Source organism: Mauremys mutica, chromosome 10 (assembly GCF_020497125.1).
Source record: "Mauremys mutica isolate MM-2020 ecotype Southern chromosome 10, ASM2049712v1, whole genome shotgun sequence".
NCBI classification, from domain to species: Eukaryota; Metazoa; Chordata; order Testudines; family Geoemydidae; genus Mauremys; species Mauremys mutica.
The window spans coordinates 31,941,236-31,964,206 of NC_059081.1; the positions used below are offsets into that span (position 1 = coordinate 31,941,236).

General features: G+C 38.1%; 1 protein-coding gene across 1 annotated transcript in view; it reads right to left on the reverse strand.

Annotated features, from left to right (window-relative positions):
• Positions 1–2,700: 2,700 nt before the first annotated feature.
• Positions 2,701–22,971, reverse strand: part of ITGB6 (integrin subunit beta 6) — a 46,280-nt gene continuing 26,009 nt past the window's right edge. The window contains exons 13-16 of the mRNA XM_044978517.1: positions 20,887–20,984; positions 15,389–15,508; positions 10,411–10,577; positions 2,701–6,313 (exon numbers count right to left, since the gene is read on the reverse strand). Of these exons, the coding sequence (XP_044834452.1) occupies positions 6,212–6,313; positions 10,411–10,577; positions 15,389–15,508; positions 20,887–20,984 (487 nt within the window). The 3' untranslated portion in view covers positions 2,701–6,211. The remainder of the gene's footprint in view (positions 6,314–10,410; positions 10,578–15,388; positions 15,509–20,886; positions 20,985–22,971) is intronic.

The window sequence follows — 22,971 nt, forward strand, 5'->3', positions numbered from 1 at the left end:
TCTGCATTTAGCCCTCAGGTTTATTTAATGCCTTACTTTGTCCAAATTTGGAAGCTGTTATTAAGAAAGCTATTGCTGAGAAAAGTTACTTTGCAGACAAGTAGCTTGTAGAAAAAATATCAAGCCACACACTTTTTCTATCTGAAAATGACATTTCTTGCCATAGTTTGTAAATTACCCAGTTTTATTAGAAATGCAAACTTGAATTCATCTATTTTATAAACAATTCTCCGAAAAGTTAAAGGTTGCAGAGAAAATAAATTCCTGGTTCATATCTGCTCTCCTGAATTCTTATTGATAAAAGTTCAGATTGGGGCAAACTTTAAAAGAAAAAGTTCTCAACTTCCTAGACTCCCTGGCAAGTTCATGCCTTTTTACCATGCTAGACATGTGTCATTTTTGTCCTTTTCTTGATAATCTCTCAATCTTTGCCAATATGAACCACAATGAAAAGACAGAAGAAAAGTTTCAAAGTATGGACCATTCTGGGAATCAAGAAAATAAAGATGTATAGAGCGTTGGTGTAGGTTGAATCCGCTATAAATTATGCACCATAGATACATGCTATAGAATCAAATCAATTTCAACTTTCACATCCCACTGTGAAATATGAGAGGACATTTTCTCATTTTGCACCGGGGAAATATGATAAACTGGCAATATAGTTCTATCAGGGATACAGAACAATGCTCTCTTCCTCATAGCAGGATATTAACAAACAAGACAACAATATATATGAATTTTCATTAGAACAGAAAAAGGAGAAGTACTCTACAGATAAAATAGAAAATATGAACTTTGCCCTATAGCTTCAAAGAGAAGTAAAACAGTTATTATAATGATTAATGGAAAACCCTTAGCTGTAAGCATGTTGTGCACTTTAGGAATCACTCTATATAACCCTCTCATACATAATCACATCATATTTTGGAAAAACAGGTTGAGTATAAAGTTTATTCATTTACTTAAGAGCCTCTTGAAAAGTAAATAGATCACAAACAGGAGACCATCTAGTCATATTACACCTCATAAAGAAAGCAACATCATAAACTATAGGGCAAACAAAGATGTTAAATAAAAACAATGAATTTCAGCAGAACAAATTATGGAAGCATGAGGGAGTTGCTAGGAATAATCAAATGATATGAAGCAACAGATAAGGACAGGCTGACACGTAAAATATTTAGAGAAAAAATAATTTACTGTAAATACACTTGAACCAACAAATAAATAACAACAACAAAAAAAGATACAATTTTGCAGTCTTTACTCAAGATTAAATAATTCCCTCCTTTCGGAAGGAGAATTCAGTGGAAATTACTATACCCTGCAGAGGAATGGAGGAACAAATGGATTCCTTCAGGTTTTACTCATGTAGCTTCTGTGTGATCATTCCACTTGGACAATGTTCCCCTTCCACCTACTGTAAAACAAACTGGGAAGTTCGGGTTCAAAAGTCTTGACCGACATACAGGAAGTGTGGCTTTATACTCAGAACTCGGGGCAAACATGCAGAGCTGTGCAGCATTAAGGAAAAAAGTTCACCTAGGACTCCACTTTTTGGATCACATTGTGTGGCTGACTCCAAAAGCAGGTTTCTCATCACAGAGGATGTTTCTATGTAAGATAAGGGTTGGTGTTATCTTATGAGATAAATCTCTATGGGTTTTGAGGAGGAGGATGCTTTGTAGAACAGCTACTCCTCCCAGCTTCATCCTCCCACGCTGTCCCACCATTCCCTCTGAAACCAGGGAGCTGTAAGTCTGTGAGGGACTTCAGGGACAGTGCTGTTTCTGCACATCTCCTCCCAGTTTGTGGATACTTGCAGATACTTCAGCTCCTTGATGCTTGGTCTCAAGTTAGGGTGACCAGATGTCCTGATTTTATAGGGACAGTCCCAATTTTTGGGTCTTTTTCTTATATAGGCTCCTATTACCCCCCACCCTGCCCCTATTTTTCACATTTGCTGTCTGGTGACTGTATCTCTAGTCCTATCTCAAGTCTCATTGGTATCAATGTGAGATTTGCCTCTAGGAACATATGATGAATATCACGGATTTTTAGCAGGTAAAACTCATAGCCCAATTCCTGGAACTAGCTTACAGTCCGAGAAGCCTGGCTGTACACTGGGTATTTCATCAGGGTGTTGGACGGCAGGAATCCTCTCACTCGAAGCCAGAGAGCCCACCACAATTGCAACTACAATCTCAAGACTACAGCAGCCCAGACTGCCATTGGGCTCCCTTACCATCCTCCCTTTTATAGTGGAAAATGGTTGACTGGATCTATATACTTGTGGATCCATTGGCCCTCTCCTGATTTATTCTGCATGCTGGGAGTAAGTGACATATAGTGGAATACAGCGCCATAGCCTGTAGGAAGTGTGGACCCTCTGTATCTCCAAATCCTGCCCTCCTTTTCTCCTCTGAGAGAACTGGTCTGACTTAGGTGAGTCAGGGCACTCCATAGCCAGAGAGGAAGAGGCAGGATTAGGCCCTCTGCATTACTATATACAATACACAGAGAACTGCCCTGATATTCGACTCCTGGATTCATTACCTATTTTCTGTAATATGTTGTTTCCTGAAATTGAAAAAGCCGTACACGGGAAATGCAATCTGGACACACAGTACATAGATACATTTTTGTAAATCAAAATGAAAATTATCCATGCAAGACAAATTACTTAAATTACATTTTTAATGTATGTCAGATACACAAATACAAAAAAAATGTTATGAACATTCTTTTATTTACTTAGTTTAACTCTTCAGTGAACAGAAGTACATCTATTAATAATGTTTTGCCCTTTCTCCAGGTCCAGCCTTAGGTCAAAACATCACCCATGACAATAGCAAAAAAAGACTTTTCCATCCTCTCCGCTGCCCCCCTCCTTCCCCACCACATGGACACTCAGAGTTTGAAAAAGGAAAAAAGGGTTGTAAAAGTTTGCTAAAAGTATCTACAAGATAACAAATATTACCATCCAACTAAAAGGATAAACCCCACTCCTGGAGTTGGGGAAAATGCCACTGGTCTCTGATCAACATTTTATAATATGCTGTATGACCTCTGGGAAGCTTGCAGCACATATTTTAATTAAAAATAGCTTTCAGCATGATCTGTATTTGAGAGGTCTCCTACAGAATGTAAGCTCTTCAGGGCAGGGACTCTCGTATAGTGACTTGCACAATGGGGCCCATTAATTATAACAGTAAATTATCCGTGAGATTGGGTATTTTCTCTGTTCTTGATTTTCATTCTGGCAAAAAGTGCCTGACTGAGAGCCCTGAAAACCTCTATGCACAGAACTAGTACAGCACAAGCAGCCTTCTTCACCACACTGCTTTGCCAACGTGCCTCTGGCCTGCCAGGGCTCCCTGCCAGGGGATGAATGAGTTCTGTAGTTCAGTCTGTGCATTAGGAGACACTGAACAGTGTTCAGAGGGTAACAACATTCAAACACTACAGAGCTGTTCTATATATAAACTGGTGACCTAAAGATGAAAGGCTCTTCTTGCTATTACTGATCCATTGAGTCAGCCATTCTGAAATATAACTTAAAAAGTGTTTAATAAAACAATAGGCATTTGGTTACTTTCGAGCTACCAAATGGAAGATGCTTTTTAATCTTTTAAAAATGATTCTGATTTTATACTTTTACTTTAAAACCAAACACAGAAGTAATATCTATTTTACCTTTACATTCTTTCCATGGTCCAAATTCTGCTATCCTTACTTGTGCAATAATCCTACTGAAGTCAGTGGGTAAAATCCTGGCTCCATTGAAGTCAATGGCAAAACTCCCAGTGACTCCAATGGAGCCATGATTTTGCTCAGTGGGACTATTCATGTGGTTAAGGAAGCAGGATTTCATGCTATATGTAACTTTCACTGACTTCAGTATGAGTTAAGTGAATGGAAGGACTGCAGATCTGGGCCCTCTGCATATGCGTAGCTTCCACTATGAGTTGTGAAAGAATAGTGAAAAGTATAGATGCCTAATTAACTTATTCCAGTGATTAGATTTACAGTAAGCCTTTCACACTGCCATTATTTCATATGCTGTTATATTGTCTCATCTTATTTCTAAAGATGTTTTAAAAGTCTCTTTGAACACAAATATACATCATAGGTCTCAATCCATTAATGAATAGTGTTAATCAGCTTCTATCTGAACAAACAAACAAAACTTCCATTAACTAATAGCCAAGGTTCCATTGTAACTATTTTGGGGAAAGAGCTGAGATTTTAACAAATAAAATAAAATATATGTGCTGTAAGTTTCAGAGCAATATATACATCATTCTGGTGTGTTGGAATTTAGTCTGAAGTCTGGTTACTGAGGTAGAACAACTTGAACTGATTTCAAGCTGTTTAAAAGATATTCTGCAATTCAAATAGAGAGAGGTGACGACCGCAGAGCAATGGACATCTGTTTTTATGTCTCTCCGGACATTAAGGGCTCATCCATCCTTACCAATTGACTTCAGTAGACTTTGGATCAGGCCCAGAAAAACAGGTTTGAGTCAGAGCTACGTGATAAATCAATTCACACCAAATCCTGTATTTGCAATGTATGGACATAAAAGCTTGAAGTTGCACATGCTGTTGGAATAAATATTTATTTCAAAATGGCCACCTACAAGGATTTTTAGATCAAAATTTTGGTTTATTGAAGAGAAAAATATAGTTTTTGTTAGCCTGTCAATAGGTTAACATGTTTTTTAAAAAATATTTTCAGATGGCATATGTGTCTGTCGTAAAAATAGTCTGCACTCTGAATCTCTTTACCATGGATTCCAGAAGGTTAAAACATTTCAGAAGAAACTAATACCTAGGTCAATACAGTATTTTTTTCTCTCTAAAAAAAGTCTTGATAGTGTCATTAACATGTTATCACATCAGCTATTTTTTTTCAGTACTGTGCATGCCATCAGCATTTTTGACTAAGGGTCTATGGCAAGTAGTTAGCAACTCTAGTTAAAAACTGAGTTTTTAAGGTCCTTATTAAAGTCACCGCCATGAATACCAAGTGGAATTAGTAATTATTAACTGCTTATTTTGAAAAACTGTCCAAAAGGGCCAAATATATTCTCTTGTACTAGAATAAATGGACTTGCAGGTTAGAATACGCTGCTGCTATGGACACCTAAGAATCTCATCATTTGTATGTGTGGTATCCACAAAACAATGCTATTATAGGTATGATAATTACAAATGTGCCTTATGTATTAAATTCTCTTCTATGCAAAGTGCTTGCACAATAGCCTGTGCAGCTCCTAGGCATATCTTGAAACCTAATTAGGATTAAGTGTTGTATAGGCCTTGTGTGGGATCTCTGCACAGGAGGTAGATTTTTCAGAACCCTCAGGGTCATCATCAGGTTTAAAGCTGCTCTATTGAGTTTTCTGAACTATGACAAACATTTCTGTTTTGTACAAGAACCTCTCCACTAGAACTCAGAGGAAAGAGGAGGAAGTGATCTGACTGTGTTTAAACAGGATTCACTTTTGGCAGTGCCTTAGAATGGGTCCTTAAAGAAAAAGGTAGAACACCAAAGGGAGAAGAGTCAGGGGCAGGGAAGGAGACAGGCAAAGAAAGAGGGAAAGGCAAAGAGGTTGAGGAGATATTTTTGTAAGCTTTGGATCCATGTAAGCTAGGCTATATATTCAGTTGTTTCTGATTAAATCATTGTCCAGGCCCATAGTTTGGCATCAGGACCCTCTAGCCCTGCTTGCATTAGTCTTGTCATTCATAAATTCCTATCTTTTATTTTATGTAAGCCAACAGCGTAGACTGATTGTGTTTGGGCATGCACCATATGTGTGGCATTGTAGTGTGAACAACGTAAAGTCAAATTCACCATAAATAGCAAATACAAGTTAGACTCACCAAAATGTGCTTATTGATGGTGAATTTTATTCTATTTGTGGAGCAAATTCCACAGAAATCTTCAGTGCTTTCTTCTTTAAGACTAATTTGTGGGTCTGAATGTTAAGTGTGTTTCTTTGTAATGTTCCTGTTAACTGCTGTATGACTAAAAATTATCTACAGCACCTTCAATACACACAAAATATATTTGCTCTAGCTGAATTATATCACTAAGATGTGCTAATAAACATCCATGTCATCAGTTATAAAGAAATAGAAACGAAATAGTGCTTTTATATTTCTTGTCAGTAAAACTAATTTTCCAGTGTCTGAAGTGCTAATAGAAATCTGCAGTAATGTCCACTTTTTGCTTTTCTTGGTGCTTGTAAGTTACATTTTTAAATGTAGTTGTTGAGCCTCTGTACAGGGGATTTGTTCCCTAAAAATAACAAACAAACAAAAACAAAAAAAGAAAAAAGAAAAATGCTAGTAAGTTAAATATAATTTTTCTTAAATCTGCCATTTGACCATTGACTCATTTGTACATGTGTGTAGATGCAACCCATTAACTTTAATGCTACCTTTTCAGCTTTAGAGCAGTGTGGGTCACCATCATGTAAATGATTCCTGTCTGGTAATGCAAACCACACACAAACTCAGTAGTATCTTTTATTCCTTATATGTGGAAGAAATGTGCTTATTACTGCACTACAGAATATAGCACAGTAAATTTGTCATGTGAAGATCCACTGAAGATCGTAATATGGCATAACTATGATCAGTCTACACAGAGCATAACAAATCAATCCAGAACTAGGAAAAATGTAACAACAAACAAATTTGTTTCCCAGGTTAAAAAAAAACAAATCTAGTCAAACAGTATGTTGCCAAAGATGTAGTTAATCATGTGTCTTACATTATTTTCATGTAGAGCATCATGACTGGATCATTCTAAAAGGAAAAGACTATACAAAGTGTTTTCTATAAAGGGTCATTTAAATTGTTTATGATGCCACCATTCCCCTACTTGATCTCTGCAGGCTACTCTTGATAGCAGATGTAACAGAGTGGCAGATCAGTCTAAAACTTCCCAGTTGTAATCACATATAACTATGAATAATCAATCAAATGACAGATTTATTATTTCTGGCACTCAGAACTATGGGCCAAGTAAAAGCAGCAAAAGATGTGTTTTAAAATGATAGTCAGAACACCATGTACACTTATTACAGAATGAAACACTTTATATACAGGAGAAGTCATGCATCAATACCCCTTCAGGCAAGTGTGCTTTGCTGGCCTGCACCTGTGGAATAAGATCCCTTCCAGTGGTATCAGCGGTTTTGTGCTATCTGAAACTACAGATATCCTTATTCTTGCCTTGAGGATTACAAAGCTGTCCAAATTCTTAACACACAGTCATTTACCACCCACAATGAGCTACAGCACTCCTTCTCCCCTTGAGGCCAGTCCCTCACTGAACCACCTTCCTTACGTAGGCATCTAAAAGTTGCCTTCAGATGGCATTTCTGCTTTCAACATTGACACTGAAATGTGACTCCTCAATGTTCCCCATCACATTGCCGAATCCTTCAACTGTCTAATTACACAGATGGTATAATTATATTTTGCAGTACAGTTTCCTGAATTATTTTTTGGGGATTTTTAGGCAAATTCTCTCCATTCTTTTTCCACTTTTCCCTCATTCTTACAATCTTCGGGTGAATCCCCGATGCCCACTCTAGACCCACAGAAGCTGATTTCAGCTTTCTCAGCAGCTTGTCAATGTTATTATGACTTGAACTCTGGTCAGATGCAGCTACTTGGAGGTGAGGTGTCCTGGCTCTCATACTGATTCCCTCTGTGGTCTTAACTACCTCAGTTGTCTGTGTGCAAAATGACACTAATAATACTTTCCTACCTGAGGATTAGTTAGATGATGATGGAGAAGTGCTTTGAAAATGAAAGGTGCTAGATAAGTATTATTAGGTAATGCATATCCGTTCTGGCTTTAATTAATTACCAACCCATGTAACGTCTCAACATGTTATTTTCTGTTTTAGACTTTTTTTTAAAAAAAGAATCACAAAGTTTACACCTTAATTTCAATTATGTGCTAATCCTAGATAAAATGTTCTGTAGTCACTTTGGAGGGGAGGGAGGAATGATTCACCGTTAAACTGCTCAGTTAATTATAAAGATAGTACTCATTTGTCAAGCCTGTTTTTTTCTATAAAAACACAAATTTGTGCCAATTAGTATATGTAATGTATATTAACATGATTTTTTTCATAGCTTCTTTTAATCACGTTTAAACAAAGCTGCAGAAACTCACTAATCTGCAGTTGATATTGCATGTCTTTTCAGGTCTGCTGGTTAACCCATTTTTACTGTTACCAACACACTGAAATGTTATGTAACAGTTTTCTATTTGAATAAAAATGTTCTCGCAAAATGCTGCTTTTATTCTTTTATATGCAAGTAGTAATAATGAGGCAGCTAAAGTGTTTGTTGTATAGCAACATTGACATTACCATTATTTGGCCATGCAGAGAACTAAGGGGGAGTAGAGCTGTACAGAGAGTGGCTCTGGGGGAGATCAGAGAATGCTCAATCAGGACTCTCCACTGTAAGCAAGTGGTGTGTGGGGGGAAGATAGGGGATGGATGGGGCAGAGAGTGGGAACCTTGGGTCCCACCACACTACTCACCAGTCAGAATAGCTGGCTGAGTTCACAGGGTGGGGGAGCAAAGATGAAGTAACTTACTCCCCATCAGAGCAAAGGGAGAACTGGAGTGGAATTGTAATTCTGAGACATAATTCTTTGCCTGACCTTCTCTTGGAATGGCACAGTTGCACACTGTCCCTTGCTCTGGGCTGAGCTTAATGGCTCAATCTAGCTCAAAGTGCTTTCCAAACTATGCTCTGAGCTGCTGAGGGCCTTCAGTCTTCACAGTCAATGGAAGTTGAGGATGCTCAACTCGTCACAAGATCAGGCTCTCTGATTTTGCTTACTCATGTAGTACAGGCATTTCTGAGGTGAAATGCATCAGCTATTTAAGAGATGAGCCTAAACCTTGGAACAAAGTTCACAGCTTACACCTAGCTCCATAGCATAAGAACAGCCATATTAGGTCAGACCAATGGTCCATCTAGCCCAGCATCCTGTCTTCCAATAGTGGCCAATGTCAGGTGCTTCAGAGGGAAAGAACAGAACAAGTAATCATCAAGTGATCCAGCCTCTGTTGCCCATTGCAAGTTCTAGGCGGCTCACTTCACCCCTACTCTTGTAGAAGGTTCCCTGGGATTTTTAATATAACAATATGGCAACTCCAAAGCTATGCACTCCTTTCAGAATAAAACCTGAAGCAAGCAGAAAACCTCTGTGGTTCCAGGCTTTGGATGAAAATGAGGTTTCTTTATCTTTTACACAAACTTTTAGCCGAGGTTCAGGATCCTGAGCCTGAGATGCATGTAAACCTCAGAATGCTCAGATGGCCTCCCAATTCCCCAAGAGGTCTCCTCCCACCACAGGCCTGTGATCTTTCATTTATCTGTTGTCAGTCTTCTTGGGGCATGGCAGTGGCTTCCCATCTCCTACCAGTGTCACTATGGGCAGCTGACAGGCCTTGGAAATACCTTCTCTCCCACTTTCAGCAAGAGTGGTGGAAGACATATGCTGTCAGAATTTTATTCAGCTCTACTGTAGTCAGCCACTTCAGACTGCACCACATGGTTAATTAGGGAAACCCCCAGGGATTTTCAGGGCTAACACAAGGTATGTTAATGCTGGTTTCCAGTGCCCTTTATCTGGCCTCACTGATTTTCCCTTCAGAAGTTTCTTTATTTTCTCTCCTGATGGCTCTTCTATTCCTTCACCTCCCTCTTACCAGCCTTGGCTAACCAAAGGCATTGTGGAAACATTCTTGGAGTTAAGCTGTACCTATTTTTCTTTCTCAGATGCTGGAGAATATGTAGAGACTGGTCCTGCTGAAGTGTGTCAATCATGATGCTACTCTGCTCTGTGTAGCTTTGCCTTAGTCAATGAATCACTATTTAATACATCATAATACATTAAAATCCCTTCCACTCTTCTCTAGAAAAGCTTACTGAACATATGGTTCCCAGCCCTTTTCATTTAAAGACTTTTGCAAAAGAGCAAAAGTTCCAGGCAGAACGAACAGGGAAAAAGGAACGTGATATTTATGGGAACAGGATTGTGCCTCTAATCTTAATCAAATTATTTACTAACAATTGCATATAAAATTATTCATTAGATGCCCAATTGTTCGTTAAAAAACCAACATCTCAGTGCATCATATTTGTGTGTGGAAGAAATAAAATGAAGAATATTAAAATCCATCTATTTTTCATTCATTCCTAAAAACTCATTACAATTTTAATTTATAGCATGCTATATAGTGAAAATCTACTGACACAAAAGCATGGTTTGGGAAATCTGTCCAATTCCTTTATTATTTGAGAGCCATTGAGCCAAATCATAGAGATTTGTATAAAATTAATGCAAGTACATACCGTTTGCCATTTGGCCTTTGATCTTTCTGCTTCAAACTTGGCAACCTCTTTTCGGTCTTGAAAAGAAACTAGCAATTTCCATATACAAAGTAGAACAATGCCAATCAGAAGGATAGCAAGAGAAACACCCAACATTATCATCGGAATGTTTGGAGGTTGTGGGCAATCTGTAGAAACAAAGCAAGCTATGAGTGTTATTTACAAGTATAGCTAACTGAAAACAGCTCAGAAAAACCTTCTGGTTTTCCTTGCTGGGTGTTGCATGTGCCTTTTCTTTCAAGTTCATGTACCTTTCCAGTCCCTGAATACAAACCCAAGAATTCAAAGTGAAACTCATCTGAAATAGTTTTAGCTGAAGCCACCATTTAGCTCAGGTTTCCATGAAATTCAAACCAGGCTTATGAAAAGGTTTGAGAAACTGGCCCAGAAGGATTATACTGCAAGGGTAAAAAGTATTCACTACGGAGGTTTCCCATTGCTCTAATACAAAATTAACTAGATACAGATTCTCTGGAGTTAAATTTGGAACACCAAAAATAAAAATCTAAAAGTGATTTTTCCAAAAGAAATGAGAAAAGTGAATGGCTTAGTGGTAGCATGAAGTCTCACAATAGTTTCACTTCTTGGATTTACGGCACTCAGGCATATTGCAGAGGGAAAGATGCTGACTAGATTGTTGGCAGTTTAGTGGATGACTACTAACACAGGGAAATAGCATCGGTGAAATGGAGAAGCTAGGGGGAAATGGCATCTCAAAAATAAAGAAAAGCAAGAAAACCCAAGATTTCTCTTGAAATGCCTCAGATGTGGGACTGGGATTTGACTCAAATAAATAAGATTAGACTTGCTTGGAAAAAGTTACAACAGAACCATTTTCCATCAGAGAATGCAGTTCTCGAAAATAGAAATGCTGGGAAATCATGTCAATTTTGCAGAAAGTTCATTTAGGAGAAAAAACAAGGGAAAAAGTTCAGACAATGTTGAAATGTCTCATTTCAACATTTTCAAGATGAAATATTTCAATTTTTTATTTTGAATCTTTTTGTTTGGAATTTTTAAAATTCAGTATGATTTCTTTATATTACAATATGTAATGTAACATTTTTAAAAAGTTATAATATCAATGAAACATTTTGATTTTGTCCAAACAAAATGTTCTGATTGATCCAAAATTATTATTTTTCTGGAATTTTCTTTCATGGAGAATTTTGAAATGTTCAGGTTTGTTCTGATTCAGAGTGAAGCCAAATTTTGAAATATCAAAATTCCGTGCAAAACAGAATTTAAATTCTTCACACAGGTCTAAATGAGATATAGAAAGACTTCCACTGTTTTCCAATGTTCACTGCCATAATGTAAACAGTATTGCTAACCTAGCTCCCACTAGAATCCATGACAAAACTCTCATTGACTTCAGTGGGGCAGGATCAGACCCCTAGAAACTACACTGAAGGTGCTTTGTCTTGGGCTTCATTGATTTGAATATACTCATAAAAATACAGACATGGTCTTGCCCACCTGAATCCAGTCAGTTCTGAGTTCTGAACAGATGTCACTTTCAGCCCTATCTTAAATGGTCATGTCCTTTCCATTCAGTGACCAAACCTCATGAATAAAGATGGAGTGAAGGTAAGCTGAAGTATTGGATAAGGAGATACTGCATCAAATCAGACACCCAGTTTTCAAACAAAAGCACCTAAGTAGGACTCGGAATAACACATTTGATTGCTCAGTTTGGCACTTCAGTGCATAAATGTTCATTATACACATCTGGGTGCTAATTACAAGGGTCCAGGTGTGGGATATGTAAAGTTTGTTAGGGTACCTGTGTTTAAAAACAGGTAATAACATCTTTGAACCAGACAGAAATATTCTAGGCACCTCAGTTTTGGAAATGTTTCACTTTTATTTCCATGGTGAATATAAGGTGTTACCATGCTACAGGTTCAATACTACTTTTTAAATGGCTTAAATTTTTTATTAATTTATTTTTTTGGTTCTATAAATGCTAGCTAGCAACCCTAGGTCGAATATAGACATTTTAGAATAGAAAATCAATATTATTCTGGGATAGATTTTTTTTTTCTAGAATTCAACATAGGCTTGTAAAGCCCAGAGGGCATGTTCTTTTTGTCAGCTCTCAATTAAAGAATCATTTTAATATTAACCAGTATTACTCATAAAAGTCAATGAAGGTTACTATTTTATGAAATTTGCTGCTGAACCATGGTCTGATGACATTTAGAATTTGTTTCAGTTTGGCATAATTTACACAGATTTTATTTTGCATGACTATTTTGACTGATGTCATTATGCAACTCATTTTGAGAGGTCTAGTTTGAATAGTGGATGAACACATTAGCTGTTCATGCAGACTGAACTTCAGATCCATAAGTGAAAATGAGCTTTTGAGCGTTCATGGTGTTCTCATCTTAGTTCACATTTGCATACATCACAAAACCACAGCATAATTGTTCCTCTGCTTCAGGGAGGCCCAGAAGTGGAACAGCAGATTAAAATTTAGGTTTGTCATCAGAATTGTGGGGGGAATGCTGCAAAGCATTTGCATGCAGCATGCCTGCGGTAAGCTATTTCTATCAATCCTTATCTTTAAAGAAACACAGTAAATATATTTAATAAAGAAACTATCATACAGCTATGAAAATATTTTATGATCTTGAATCTGGGGAGTGCAGTTTACATGTGTATACCTTCTATCCTTATTGTAAAGCTTTGCTTCAACTAGGGTGACCACACAGCAAGTGTGAAAAATTGGGATGGGGGCGGAGTGATAGGAGCCTATATAAGAAAAAGCCCCAAATATCGGGACTGTCCCTATAAAATCGGGACATCTGGTCACCCTAGCTTCAACATTCTTTGGTATAAAGCTACTGTATATAATGGCACACTACTATTATTAAACAATAATATTCTTACAGGAATAGCTGATTATTTCCAGTGCAATCACTTTAATTCCTGACCCAGATACTGCAGAAACACTGCACACAGAATTAATAAAGAAGATGAGTGGCTGGAGAAATTTTCCAAACCTCAAGTTATACTGCCAGAAGGAAAGAAAGCATGTGCAGTGCTTTCCTTAATGATGTAACTAACTTTTAGAAGTGTGACACTGGGTATGTCTAGGGTTGGCATGCATCCGGTTTTCGACTGGAATGCCCAGTTGAAATGGGACCCAGGCAGCTCTGGTCAGCACCACTGACTGGGCTGTTAAAAATCTGGTTGGCGGCACAGCGGGGGCCCAGAGCTAAGGCAGGCTCCCTGCCTGCCCTAGCTCCACGCAGCTCCCAGAAGCAGCCACCAGGTCCTTGCATTCGCTGGTGCATGGGTGGCCAGGGAGGCTCTGCGTGCTGCTCCCACCCCGAGTGCTGGCTCTGCAGCTCCCAGCTGACTGGGAACCGTGACCAATGGGAGCTGCAGGGGCAGTGCCTGCGGGTGCAAAGGCAGCGCAAGGAGCCTCCCTGGCCACCCATGTGCCTAGGGGTCTCAGGGACCTGGTGGCCGCTTCCTGGAAGCTGCAGTAAGTGCTGCCAGGACCCCGCATCGCAACCCCCTGCCCGGAGTCCCCTTCCACGCCCCAACTCCCTCGCAGAGCCCACACCCTGCATCCCTTCCAACACTCCAACTCCCTGCCCCAGCCTGAGCCCCCTCCTGCACTTCAAACCCCTCATCCCCAGCCCCACTCCAGAGCCTGCACCCCCAGCCAGAGTCTGCACGCGACCCCATACTCCAAACACCTGCCCCAGCCTGGACCTCTCTCCTGTACCCTGAACCCCACATTTCTGGCCTTACCCCCAGCCCAGAGCCCATACCCCACCCCACCCCAATCCCCTACCCCAGCCTGGAGCCCTCTCCTGCACCCCAAACCCGTAATCCCCACCCCCACCCAGAGCCCGCACTCCCAGCCGGAGCCCTCACCCCCACTCCTGCCCCAGCCTGGTGAAAGTGAGAGAGGGTGGGAGAGAGTGAATGACAGAGGGAGGTGTGGGGCCTCTGAGAAGGGGCAGGGCCTCAGGGAAGGGACAGGGAAGCGGTGTTCAGTTTTGTGCTATTAGAAAGTTGGCAACCCTAGGTGTGTCCAAAAATTTATTTGACTGCCTGGAAATGTGCTATCTAATAACTGAGAAGAGGAGTGTGTTCTCTCATGTCCCACATGATTAGGATCTTTACATGAAAGATAAGCAAAGACAAATAACACAATAAATAAAGAAATATTTTAAAATGAAAGAACATACCTTAGTAAAAATGACTGTTGAATATCTAGGGTAACTTTGTGAAAATCATTCAAAACTTGGTAATAGTGCTGTGTTAAATGTAATTACAATATGTGGACTGGGCATGATTTTAAAAATATTTGCACAAAATATAAAATATTTACTTCATCAAGTCTAGTGTAACTATTATGGATTCTTGTTAATCTATTAAAATTTTTTGTATCTATATGAATAAGATTTTACAGGTAATTTGTCATGTAATGTGATGGTATTTGGTATCATCATCATCATCATCATCTTCATAATGTTTAGTACTCCCATAGTGCTTTTGAAAAACTAACTAATTAATCCTCACATGACTTCTGTGTTGTAGAGAATGAAATATTATCCAAACTCTACAGATGAGGAAACTGAAACAGAGATAGAGTGAGTTGTCTCAAGGCCACAGAGGGAGTCAGAGCTGGATTTAGATCAGCAATGTCTCGCTCCTAGCCTTGTGCTCAGTTCACTATTCCATACTGCCTGTATTGCAAAAACGGTCATATTTCATTTCACCATCACATGAAAGAAATATTTTAGGAGGTGCTTTTCTTTGGTTAGGTAGAGAAAACTATTAACACAAGAAAATACAGTACTGTACGTAACATCTCAGTTTGCTTATCTTCCAATATGTATGGCTCGATTCTCCCATCTGTACTTTTAATTCACAATGTGCATATATTAAAAAGGTGATATTAACAACTCACCTTTCTGCTTTATGCTATGAATGATTGTCCTTCCCTGTTCATCTGTAGCCATTAGAAATGTAGTAACACATTCATTTTCCCCTTGTAAAGAGCAGGGAATAGATTTATCCTTTGAGAAATCTGTGGAAAAAGAAGCCACCCAGTAGGTCAAATGCAATTTAACATGTAATAAAAACAGAGACTATGGATTAATGTGTGTCATGGCCTTTTCAACATATAGTAAAGTCAGGAAGAGAACTGCAGAAATATCCTAAGAATGTCCACTATATTTAACAACTTTTTCTTCCACTCTAAATGGCTTTTTGTTTTTGTTTTAGATTTTCCACTTATGTTTCAGAAGAGTACGTCCAGGTGTTGTCAATCTGCACTGACCATCAAGTGCACCTATCAATCTGCTGTAGTGTGAATTTCAATGAATTGCAAATACTTCTAAGACACTTTCCACCAGTTGTCTAGGGAATATAATAGCCCTGATTCTAGTACAAAGTAAACAATATGTTCTCTTTGGCTTAAAGCTATTGGTAGTATGTCTAGATTACGTTTCAGAAGTAGATAGTCACATATCAAACAGATACTGATACCTTTAAAAGGACTACCATTTATTCCTTCCACAATGCTGTTCCTAAAGAATACTGTGGCATGTATTGTGACAATAATAAAATATAAACTAATAACAGAAGTAGTTGTGGGATCATTGTAATGTGATTCAGCAGAAGGCAGATACAAAAATAATCCATTATGACAATCTGTCCAGTTTTACTTGCCCCTTCACTTAAAACTTTACAGGAAAACTTAATCCAGTTTTTTTTTTTCAAACCTTTCAGAAGTAGGGAACCTTTCATGTTGGGTTCATTCAAGAGGTAGGGACTGGGAATGAATAGTTGTGGCAGACAGTAAATAAGAAGCAAAATGATTGGAATCTGAGAGTGTATATCCAATTCCAGAAGTGCCACAATTCCAGTTCTAACATTATATAATATCTTTATGTTAAGAAAATATCCTTCATGTTTAGCAATGCCTGCTAACACATCTGTAGCTGAACATCTTTTGTTGCTTCTATTATAAACTATGGTTTCAACTATGGTTTTATGGTATAAACTATGGTATAACTCAGCTCTAAAAATTAGCTTTTCCTTTTAATGGATTTTTAAAAAAGCCTGTCGGTCTTTGTTATTTTTAGATAGATGTGAGAAAACTAGAAGTTTGTCAAATGGATTTTTAAAAATGAAATGTTATTGGCATTTAACGCTCTATTCACCACTCCTTCAGACAAAACTCTATGGGAGTTTGGCTGAGTAAGGAGTGCCAAATAGCCCAACCTAAACCTTTCAAACATCCAAATCACAAAAAAAGGAAACAAACAAACAAAGAAATAACTTGGCTACAATAATGGAATTTTAAAGGAAGCTATTGTACATACACAATGTCAACTTTTATTTACTATGTATCACATACTTTCATATAATTTGGCCTTTATTTATATCATACATAGGGATGCAATGTGGCCATGTAGTCAAGTGATTATAAGAGAATCTCAGTTTTCATTTAAAAAAAAATTAAGTTTCTATCTCTCAGTACGGTAGAGAAAAACTTGAAAATTGGGACCCAAGTGCATTCCAAAGGCTCAAGAATCAGAAGGCAAATAAAAGGAACCCCAAATTTATTACTTTTTAAAAATGCCATGACTTATACTAATCTCAGGATTTTTCAGGGCTTGACTCCAGATTTTTGACAACACTGCTTTAATTTCTTAAATTTAATTTACACTGAATATATTCATTAATCCTCCAAGGTGTCCCACTGTTTAAGTATATGAGGTCCTGGAAGAGTAAGGATAAAAAAATGTACACAGCAGTTCAGGGGTGCTGGAACTAGGGATGCTGTGGGTGTGGCCGCACTCCCTGGCTTGAAGTGGTTTCCATCATATACAGGTCTTACAGTTTTGTTCAATGGCTTTCAGCACCCCACTATTAAAACTGTTCCAACTGCACCAGTTTGATTCCTTCTGAAGTGTTTCAGCATTGTACTGGGTCAGATAGCATGCAAGGTTCATCCTAGGCAGCAGGACAGCAGGATTAGTGCCTGAGGTTTACGTTGCACTGAGATGGGACGCCGGCAGCTTTAAAGGGGTGCCTCCACTTAAATGTTCTGAATTATGCCAAAGTGGAACAAAATCACTTTTGTCAAATATATCTGCTGCTTATGCTCCTTTTAGTTCTTTCCTAATCATACTGTCCTGGGCTTTTAGAATTGCTTTATTGTGACTCACACAAACACTAAGGGAACATGTATAGACCTGATAGGATGTCTGTGCGGATCAGAGCTGGGGGAGGAGTATGGGAACACACTGAACCCTGGCTCTGCATATGCCTCAGGGATGCAGCTCAAAGCAAGTGCTTGGCCCTCTCCCCAATCTGCAGCTCATTTCCCTGATCCTCTCCTCTGCTGGCTCTATAAGCTGGTTGAGTATGTTCCACCTAACCCAGCTCCCTGGCTTGGAGCTCCAGACCTAGCTACATGGAGGGACAGATGCCTCCTTGACCTTTCCTCAGTTTCCTTCTGTAGCTTCTGTAGGACATATAGATTTTTGCGGCTATCTCAGCATTTTTAGAATTTTTCAATTTTTAATACTTAACATTAATTTGACAATTTCTCTTCATCCATGAAAAACAGTAACATAAAGTAGCACCTATATAAACTCAGAAACTCCAGCACCTCCACAGCTGTGTTATATTGAAACCCTGTTGGAGTGTAGGGACAAGAACATTCAAGTGAGCTTCCTGCAGAGCACTTATACATGTGATGCTAGCACTTAAAAAGTGGGAAGTGAAACTAACTTTGCACAGTGCACTGCCAAGTGCACAAAGTAGGCAATCTGAAGAAACAGGAAAAAAAGTGTATGTGGTTTTTTGTGTATTTTGGGTGTTTGTGTTTAACTGTTTCTCAATTGTAATCAGCTCAGGTTTTACCTGTAACAATTGTTAGTAAAGGAATCTTTCAGACAAAAATCTATTCAGAAATTTTTAATATTCCATATAAAAATATGTTTTAAAAATATTCAGATTTCATAATGAAGCGCTCAAAAAATCAGGAAATACCCAAGCTGAGGTTGCAACCTTGCCCAGTAGCAGGACTCCTAAAATGCAACAGAACAGGGATCCCTTTGTGAATCTTACAAAATAGGCAACCCTTCTTAACTTCTTTGCCACTTACAAGGTCTGTGGGAAAAGAGTGAAGGGATCCTCAAAACCCGCTTCACTGTACTTGCCACTATGCACCTATGTTAGCCATGCATAGTGCAGTCTACCTTAGCTGCATTCTTTGGATTTGACCAAACTCCTATTGAAGTCAATGGAAGCTTTTATATTGACTTTAATGAGATTTGGATCAAACTTTTCAGAGACTAACAAACACTCCTCGCACAGATACATACACACTATATATAATTTCAAAGGGCTAGAACTTGTTAAGTTAAAGCCAACAAGTATGATTATTTATCACAGTAGCACTTAGATGCCTCAGTCAGGATTGAGGCCCCATAGTACTAACCACTGTACAAACAGATTAAAAGATGGTCCCTGCCTCAAAGATCTTACAGTCTAAATATAGGATGAAATGCGACAAATATGTATAACTAACAATGAATAAGAAGCTGGGGGAGGAAGAACAAGGGTAACAGTGACAAGATTATGCAGTTACATAGGGCAAGTAATGCACAACTTGATGAATTCTCATTGCATTGCTGTTCTTCTGTTGTTTTTGGAACCTCTGATTATTTTTTTCTTTTAAGTATTAATTTTCTCCAGACCACTTAAAGTCACTCCTCATTGAGGGCTGTTTCCATGCCCAAATCAATCACTCCACCCACCACTCTCAACCATTTTGGATCAGGCATAGAGCTGTTCAAATAAAGTTTGCAATAATTATTTTATTTGTGGGGTTAGAATGGAAACTATCATGCAGTTTTTTCTACAGCAGTTGATACTACTGTTATGAACAAAATTAAAGTCTACAGTTGCTGAAGATTATGGTCAGGGAAGGGTAGAATTTGAAAGAGGCTCAAGTGCAAAACACACAAAAATACAGACAATGCAATGGGCTAGTCCCAGTTTTCAGTAGTATTGTGGATACCTTAAATAGAATGCTCTATGTATCTTTGGCTACAAAGATCTGCCATTCAATGATAGCTTTTTGAAAATTTGTACTAAGAATACGATACCAAAAACTGTATGGAAGGTACTCAGATACCAAATAGCCATGCTACCCACCGTCTTCTAAATAACTATCCAAACAAATCTGTTCTTTCAATTTATTATTTTTACTTGTATGTTTTTTGAGAATTTTTGCCATAAATATATACTACTTATTGTACTTTTATTATAAACTATAGGAACTTATTTGGATTTATAGATTAGTATCACCCAAAGAAATTTATCTATCATTTGAACAATGATTAATTGCTTTTATGAACTTATTTACAGTTTATAGAATTCCATACGTTCATGAATATATACCATGCATATTAATCATTGTAACTTATTGTTAAGTTCTGGAATACAATGTTACCATCACTGCCCCCAAAGATAAATTCTTACAATTTTTGTACGTTGTATTTGATATCTGTAACAGAAACCACAAAATACAACTGTGCTGAAGCTCTTCTCAGAAAGGATGCAAATATCACTGGATTGCTGCTATTTGTGATCCTGTGGATAAATTCCCAGCGGTTTAGTGCAAACAATCGCAAGATGTGCATACAGCATTCAGCATTGTTGTCCTAATTATTATATTTGCCTGATCTAGAGGTGAAGTCATATCTGTGATATGTTTACAGCGTAGTGATTGTGCTGCCTTGCCTCAGAATTACAATATTTCAGCGTATTAGCTGACACTGGAAGTAATTACAGATTGTCTGCATAACTATATGCAGGCCCCTCCCTTTTTTCTGTTTAGAAAAAGCAATGATATTGCTTAGCGGTCTTGTTTAAAGTTTTATTTCTTTGTCTATGAGGGTAATATTTTATTCAAGGTCAATTTCTGTCTTGGAAGTTCTCATGGACTTCAAAGGGGTCACTGCATGTGCATCTGAGGGCAGCAATCATAATGAAACTTATGGGCTGGGTGTAATTTTACATCCAGATGCTTTTGTTAGGATACTGCTTTCATTGGGAGTTTGTATTAGTGCACGTAAGACTAAAATTCAGCCATAGGTGGATTATAGTTTTCAAAAGTTGGTTAGGAAACTAGGTGTATAGTGGTGAGTTAATTAACCTGAAGGAATAAAAAGGATGTTTCTCAGTGCAGTACTGTATATGTAGATAGATAGTGATTGGGTCAAATAACCAGTATAATTTTTTAAGCCAATCCCATGGGGACATAATGATGTATGTACTGCAGTAATTTTCAGATATTGTATATACTTTTATGTAAAACTAATGAAAAATGAAGCTATGAATAAGGCAGACCGCAAAAGGCAGTTAAATAAAAGATGTACAAACCTTCTGCACTGTTGACAGTTGCATCAACTAATCTACATTTTTCATTGCATTCTGCCTGTGACTGGACATCAGAAGCCAAGTGACATTCTATGCAGCTCCTGTGAAAAATAATTCAAAAGCTCATCAATCTCTGTCTGTTACAAAGCACAAATATAAAGGAGAATATATTTGCTGTCTACTTTTTAAAAAGAAGCCAACAAAAGGTCTTGTGCTATAGATACAGTAGTTCTCAGAAATGTGATATGTATTGCCTCCAAAAAACCCTGAATAAAGGTACTGTAGTTAAGTACTCGTTTGCCCCCTCTCTCTCTAAGCTCTTGTTAGTTACCAGACAGAACCCCAGGCAACATGATTCATGTATGTCTGATAAAGAAATGGGGTTACTCATACGTAGCATTCATTTTTAAAGATAAAGGTTCAGAATTAAGCCTACGCTAAATACTTGTCAGAAGAATGGCTACCAAATGGACTAATATTTGATACTGACTTCAGTGTGAGGAGGCTGAGAATCTAATATAAATCTCCCTATGTTTAAAATCTCTTAAATAGTGTGTTATATTTACAAAGTGACTAAAAACATGCTCAGGTATCTTAACAGATGTCTCTCAAATATGATTCACTTGTCTCAGGAGCTACTAACACAGATGCTAATTAAGCTGATGCAAGTTATTGGCAAAGTAACTTCAAAATATCTTATTTACTTTATTTTATTTACTTGTACAATTATTGGAATATTTAAAAACAAACTCGGGGTCTGATCCAACTCCCACTGAAGTCAATAGAAAGTCTCCCAGTGATTCAATGGGAGCTGGAGCAGGTCTAGAGTCTGCTAGTGGAATAAAGAAAATACATAAATGAAGTTCACATAAGAAAATTGTTGTTGCAAAGTATATTGGAACAATTCTAGGTTTAAAGCATTGACTGGATTCAGAGGCTGAGACTCTGAGAAGAACAACTCTGTAGGACTGACTGACTGTTTAAAAAGAAACTGGCCATCACAGTTGTTGCATTGAATTACATCCCTCTATGAGAATAATGCTGAGGGTACTGTGATTGTTTTCATGAGATGAGGGTGACCTTATCATTCACAAGTGAAGCAGTGAATAGAATACATGAGTGGGTAATGGGATAGTCCCTATCAAATGTAGATACATTCAGTGTTGATGGTGTTTTTGTCATATTTGCCATGTTTCTCAAACTACTGCCCTCACTTTCTCAGCTGCCTACCCATGTCTCTCAGTCCCCTCTGACCTGGTCTCTTAACTTAGCCATGTCCTCCAATCTTCTCTCTCTTGGCTTTTCCAGCCATATGTTTCAGCTGTCATGGCAGTGACAAAGAAAGAGGCGAGATGGAAAGGTCTGACAAATGGATGATGTGGAATATATTTTTATTATGCTAACTCAATGCTCATCAGATAACTAAATATCTCCTGTTAGTCTGCTGAATTAGTCAGAGTATAAACAGATCAATATATTTACTGCATAATGTACTTATACTCAAGGGCTACGTTTACTCAAAATATTATGCACTTAGCCTATGCATGTGAGTCTTGAGCAAACTGTATTGGCCTTTTGGGACCTGATCCACTAGTTGTACAAAGCCATGGTAGTATAAGTTACACATCATGGAACTGGTTCCTTTCTCATTTACAATGCTATATTGAGAATAAGGCAACGGAATTCCAAAGGGGTAAAGACAGTGTGGGAGAAGCAGCAGGCCTCAGGTATAAATCAATATAAGTAGCAGAGTAGAGATACTTTAACATAACTTGCACTGATTCAGCATTCTGTGAATATGCAAATGTACTTTGCACCAATTCGGTATTCAATGGAGAGCAATTCAAGCAGCTTGCCTACTTGGGCAGTTGTGCCTACTTATATCAAGGCTGAATTTATCCTCAGATGATTTGGTGATAGTGCACGCATACAAATGTGTGTGTTTAGAGGATCTGCTTTTCTTACCCTCTTTTAAAATGCTTTTACTGGTATACCCTCGCATGCAAGCTTCACTTCTTTTACATATCTCAATGAAAGTGAAATCAGTGCCCCTTTGCTACCTATGATCAGTCTCAGATCAGCTTATAC